The 5,766-nt window shown below is 64.2% G+C and overlaps 2 protein-coding genes across 2 annotated transcripts; both read right to left on the reverse strand.

Annotated features, from left to right (window-relative positions):
* Positions 1–1,076: 1,076 nt before the first annotated feature.
* EMIHUDRAFT_246188 (hypothetical protein) lies at positions 1,077–1,415 on the reverse strand (the record flags this gene model as incomplete). Its single annotated transcript, XM_005767407.1, has 1 exon — positions 1,077–1,415. The coding sequence occupies one exon, from the start codon at positions 1,413–1,415 to the stop codon at positions 1,077–1,079; it is 339 nt and encodes a 112-aa protein (XP_005767464.1).
* A 3,087-nt stretch (positions 1,416–4,502) lies between these two features.
* Positions 4,503–5,383, reverse strand: EMIHUDRAFT_370847 (hypothetical protein; the record flags this gene model as incomplete). The annotated part of the gene is made up of 4 exons (XM_005767408.1): positions 5,282–5,383; positions 5,012–5,166; positions 4,720–4,885; positions 4,503–4,645 (listed from the first exon to the last, which is right to left on the reverse strand). Coding segments are annotated over exons 1-3 (310 nt in total), but the record flags the coding sequence as incomplete, so codon positions are not given.
* Between the last annotated feature and the right edge of the window lie 383 nt (positions 5,384–5,766).

Raw genomic sequence — 5,766 nt, forward strand, 5'->3', positions numbered from 1 at the left:
AGGAGAGACAAGCCGCCGCAAAAGACGCCAACGAACCGGCCAATGGAGACACTCCCGCTGTGCGCAACATCAGGCCACTGCCATCCCGGCCGAGCAGGCCATCTGCACCACTGGCACGATCCTTCTCCACCGCCCGCGGAGAAGGACTCGGGACGCTCAACGGAGGAGAGTTTGCCCGCCGGCAAAAGAATCGCCGGCAAAAGAGCCCCTGGCAAAATAGGCGCCGGCCAGAAGCGACGGCGGAGGAGGCGGGAGCTTCGGAGGCAGCGGCTGCCAAGGCGGCGGAGGCGGCGGAGGAGGCGGGAGCTTCGGAGGCAGCGGCGGCCAAGGCGGCGGAGGCGGCGGAGGAGGCGGGAGCTTCGGAGGCTGCTGCGGCCAAGGCGGCGGAGGCGCTCCGTGCGGCGTGGTTAGTTGGGGCAGAGGTGGCCTCGTAGTCGCTGAGTAGGGGCGTGACGGGCTCGTTAGCCTTTGTAGTTAGAGATGGTGTGTCGATGGTAGCGAGTGAGCTGCGCGCATAAGAGCGCGGTTAGCTTAGTGGCAGTTGCTTGTCGCAGACAGTACAAGAACAGACCGTCGGGCCGACACCGAAAGATTTTCTCGCGATCCCGAACTAATGCCGAAATCAGTAACCACAAAGCACAAACCACTAACCACCTAACCAGCCTCCGGCGGGGCCCCCCGCTACCATCCAAACCCGAGTAGCAGTACCGGTCTCTATCATAGATAGAGGCTCAAGTGTGACATAACTCATATCTCACATTTACTTGATAAACCAGCCGATCCAACAATCCTTTCACACCGGACGGTAGAGCCGAATCTGACGGCCAGAAAGCTCACCAGCCTCGCAACACATGCCATACCCATCCCTGACAAGCGTGGTTTGACTCACAGAAGCCGCAGGCCACGTGGAGACATAGCTACGTGACCGCGCAAAACACGCCCGGAGACTGCTCACATCCTGATATCCCGGGCTCCAACAATGGTCCCACCATCGGGCCTATCGCGGTCCGACGCCCACAGGTACCGGGTGCACCCAGCCTGGCCGCAGGAGGGCGGGCCCGGGCCGAACCTCCCACTCAGAGGTCCATTGAAGTCGTCCGCGGCACACCATATAGGTCAAGCATTACAGACACCCATTCAGCGGGAACGGAAAAATTATTCCCGCGGGACCACGGGTCGTTCTGCAGCTTCTCGGCTGCGAGCATTACCTGCTTCAGACTATCTGCTGACCGCACGGGCTGCGTATGGTTGATCTCAAGTTGGGGCACCTTCGCAAAAGGAATTCCGACGTGCATGTAACCATCAAATTTGCGGCACAACTCACGCAACGGCACAAAGAAGGCTTGCAACGAGTTCTCTGTGTCTGCCGTACGAAGAAGTGATTGCGCAAATGTTCCCCACACCGCCCGTTGCATGATGAGTCGATCGATTCGACGGACCTGCAGCCCTTGAGGCCATTCAAGCTCGACGAAGATGTGATGAAGAAAGCCCAGGTTGAACACCTGAACAGCGTCTAACATAGTCAGGTTGGTACGAACAAAGCCCCCAATGCGCTGAGGTGGTGACACTTTGCCTGTTAGACGCAGTGCCTCTGGCCAATGTGACATGTACAAGGTCTTGAACTTTGACGGCTCTGAGTGTAGCAGCATAAGCCCTTGACATAGCAGGGAAGTGTCGACGTCGATAAAGACATGGTCATCATTCTGAAGGAAGAAGACAAGCCGCCCTGAGTGCTTGTCGGATCCGATTGAGCTCATAAGCCATTTCCATCTGGCTTGTGTCAATATGCGTGTAAATTCCAAGTGCTGAAGGCGGCTGCCGAGGGAAGAAGTCAGCTCGTTCTCTAGGTTTTGCCTTTGACTGCTGAACTCCTCGTCGAGTTGGATGAATAAGTAGAAACCATTGATGGGGAGATCAAAATATGAGCGCATCGCATGGCGAAATACCTGCAGCCTGCTGTACCGATTTCCCCTACTCCGCTTGTTTGTAATGAATGTGCTGAGCAGAAGATCCATGCTGATCGGGCAGTGTGGCCTGCGCCGACCGGCGTTGAGTTGCTTGTGGGTGCTGATGTTGTCTCTCCGCTGCCAATGGTCTCCCTCAGCGAACGGCCACGCCGGAACGTCGCCAGAAACAAGATATGCATTCTGCGACGGTGACACTGGCGATGCCAGCGGAAGCATCGCGAGTAGACGCAGCCACGCGCCGCGCCCCGTCCGGCACCGCACGAGGCGCCCCGATTTGCTCCTCCGCACCGAGAGCAGCACGCCGCCGCACGCTCCGAGCAGCAAGAACAAGGCGGCCCAAAGCTGACCGCGCAGCTGTGCGCGGCCAGGCGCGGAAGAGGAGTGTCCGCTGATGAAGGGAAAGTTGAACGGGGAGGCGGGGTCGATGGAGAGTTCGTCGGCTGGCGGGGCGGGCGGCTTGTCGGTCCGCGGGCGGCTTGTCGCGTGGTGAGGCTCCTCGTGCCACGCAGGGGCGGCGCAGCGTGGCTGCCAGTCGGCGCACGCACTTGAGACCGAGAAGATATCTGACTCGACCGCGTTCGAGTCGGAGATCTGAGCGGCGCGGACCTCTTCAGGCCACGCCGGCTCCGCGAGAAGAGGGTCGACGGCCCGGCCAAGCTGGAGGAAGAGATCCTTGGTTGGCACTCGAGAAACGTCCGTCAATCCGTCAATCGCCCGCCACTCGCCGCCGGCGTGCATGCTAGCGACGGGCGCGCCGAGGCCAGTCTCGACCAGCTTCCGCACCTCCAGCATCCCAGGCTTCCCAGCGTCGGCGGGCCGCAACTCGGGCGACGTGTCGTTCACGGGCAAGACGGTGTCGCGTCCCCGAGCGATGATCCCCGTCCTGTTGCTGTAGACGGGACCGACGAGGTCGAACTCAGGCTCGCCCTTGCGCTCCATGCTGTTGCGCGAGGCTAGGACGGTCTCCAAGTCGGCCTCGGCCTACTCGCAAACACACAGGCAATCGTTCCGTCAGCGGGTTACAAAGCTCGCACACACAAAGAGCCAGAGGGGCGCTCACCGGCTGCTTCTCGTAAATTTCCTTGACGGACGCCAGCGGCTCGCCAATTAGGTGCAACGGCTCGCCCACCGCCTCGCCGATCTCGTCCATCAGTGCTTCCAACGAGCGCCCCTCGTCGTGCCCGCCCTGAACGGCGCGCGGGCTGTTAGTCACGAGCTTGCGCGGCGCGGATACTAGCACGCGCGAGCGAGCACGCACCGGGTGGTTGGCGGGCGCGCTGTCCGACGATACGATGGCCACAAACGAGCTGGTGTCGATGCCGCCAACCTCGCAGAAGCCGTTAAGCGATGCCGGCGCGATCGGCGTTGTGACTGCGGGAAAGGAAGTCGGGGACTCGTGCCACTGCGAGGAGAGAAGCGCGGAGGTGGCAGGGTACGAGGAGAGCGCAAACGCGGTTCCGAGGCAGAGCAGCGCGAGGATGCCAAAGAGGCGGAGCAAGTAGGAGGGGCAGAACTTGGGCCAAGAGAACCAGCCGGAGGCAGAGACGGAGCCCTCCGGCGTGGTAATCGTGGTCGTCTCGACGTTGGCCGTCGCGCCCTGAACAGGAGGGCGGGAGACTGGCGGTTGAGCGGCGAGCGGGGGAGGAGGCCGCATGTATGCAGGCGGCGAGCACCGAGTCTGTGGTCGACGGCGTGGAGCCGCGGGGCACCTTGCCGGTGCCGCCGAGGATGCCCTCGTTGCCGTCCATTTTGAGCAGGGCCCCGAACCGGTTGTTGCCGCCGACCGGGGCGATGCTCTTGGTGCGGACGATCGGGGCGGACGCGCCCTTGCGCCCCTTCTTGCGGCGCGGGTTCGACGGGGTGGCCCTGTCGGGGATGCCCTGCGCACGCGCAAGCGGTGGGTGCGTCAATAGTTGAGGCTCTGCGCGTACAACCGCAGCGTGCGAGGCGCTCACCGCCGGGGCGAGCTTCTCCGCTAGCGGAGACTCCTTGCGCTCGATCTTGCGGAGCGGGGAGGGGGTCTTCCACCCGTCGATGACCTGCGCGCGCGTGCCGTGCGGCAGACGAGAGGTCACAGGATCAATGTAAGTGCCCGCCTGTAGGACTCGCGTGTCCCCGCAATACCCGCGTGTGCTTCTGCTGGGAGGTGCTCACCGCCGGGGCGGGGGCGGCCATCTCCTCTGGAAACTCCTTCCAGTCGGCGTCGCCCTACGCGTCGAACGCGGGATGGGGTCACAGAGTGGGTCGGCAGACGCCGGCGCGCACCAGGCGCTCGCCGCCGTGGCGGCGGGCTTCTTCTCCTCCGGAAATTCCTTGATCGACGGCAGCGGCGCGCCGCCGGCCTCCGCCGGCTTGAGGGCCGTGGCGACCTCGGTGGCCGGCTTGAGCGCCGGGTTCTTGATGGCGCCGGTCTCGTCAACGCAGGCCTCCGCGCCAGACGTTGCCGCAGGGATGTCCTTCTTGAGGGCGCCCTTGACGGCGCCGGTGGGGGCCGTCGGTGGGCCGGTCGGGCGCGTAAACTTGGACCAGAAAACGGCGTGGGTGGCGAACATGGCCTTGGCCTTGTCCGAGTCGACCACGCCCGCGTCGGGCGCCTTTTCCGCGGCCGGGTCCTTCTTGAGGACGCCCTCCGGGCCAGACTTTGCCACGGAGATGTTGACGTTCTTGATGCCGCACGCCTGTGGGCGAGGGAGAGTACGCGCAGGCTTTCGGAGACGGGAGAGGATCATAATCCTGGTGTGCGCACGCGCACCTTGGCTCCGGGGAGCGAAGGCGACACCGACGCGGAGATGACGAGCGTGACGCGGCCGTCGTCAGCCGGCACGATTCCGACCTTCGCGAAGGACTTCATCGGCGAAGACTCGCCCGCGACGTTGCCGCCGCCCGCGTCAATGCCGTCCTTGAGCGGGCTGGGCTCGCTCTCGGGCGGGATGCCGACGGCCTTGGCGCCGGCCGGATCGTCGACGGTGAAGCGGGACGCCTCGGGCACGGCGTCGAGCGAAACGCCCGCAAAGTGGACGCCGGCGAGCGAGCCGGCGGGCTCGCCCTCGGACGGGACGTTGCCAGTGCCGGTGTTGGCGGTGCAGGTGCCGCCGGTGCCGGTGCCGATGCCATCCTTGAGCGAGACGGGCTCGGAGGGGATGCCGACGGCGTTACCTCCGTCAGAGTCGACGACGGCCGTGTTGTCCGCCAGAGACGCCTGTCAGCCACAGAACGCGAGAGGGTCGTCTTGCAGGGAAGGCGCAGCGTTGCGTGCGTTGCAGCGGTGCGCGTGTGCATACCCCCTCCCTCAGCCACTGCAAATTAACGCACACCTGCTTGTCAGCAAGCGGCGGCGGAGGAGAGAGCTTGAGCACGAGCTTCTCACCGGCGGCCGGCACGAACTCGAGTTTGAGCATGTTGATCGAATGAATTCCTGCAGAGAGTCAAGAAGCGGTTGAAGGTGGTGTCCCCGATGGGAGGTGCAGGCCAGCGCTCGAGTGGCCCTCGCGGCTGCGGACACAGAGTCTTGGCACTCTCTAGATGTAGCAGAGATGCGAGCAGGCGGTGCGAGTACCCGCGTAAGAGAGGGAGGGCGGTCGGACGGGTTCGCGCGGGACAAGGGTGTGGAATGGGCAGCAGCGGACGCGTCTCGCGGCCTCCTCCATGGCAGCGGCTGTACCTGCGAGCGGGAGTAGGCAGGCGGTGCGAGGCCGAGGGGGGTGCAGCCGCTCGCGCCGCGAGCGAGGGCGCATCGCATGGTAGGGGTCGTGAGGGGGCGGCGGGTTCCGTGAGCAATAGGTAGGGGTTACTGTTCCCC

The sequence above is a fragment of the Emiliania huxleyi genome (genome assembly GCF_000372725.1).
Source record: "Emiliania huxleyi CCMP1516 unplaced genomic scaffold EMIHUscaffold_495, whole genome shotgun sequence".
Classification (NCBI taxonomy): domain Eukaryota; phylum Haptophyta; order Isochrysidales; family Noelaerhabdaceae; genus Emiliania; species Emiliania huxleyi.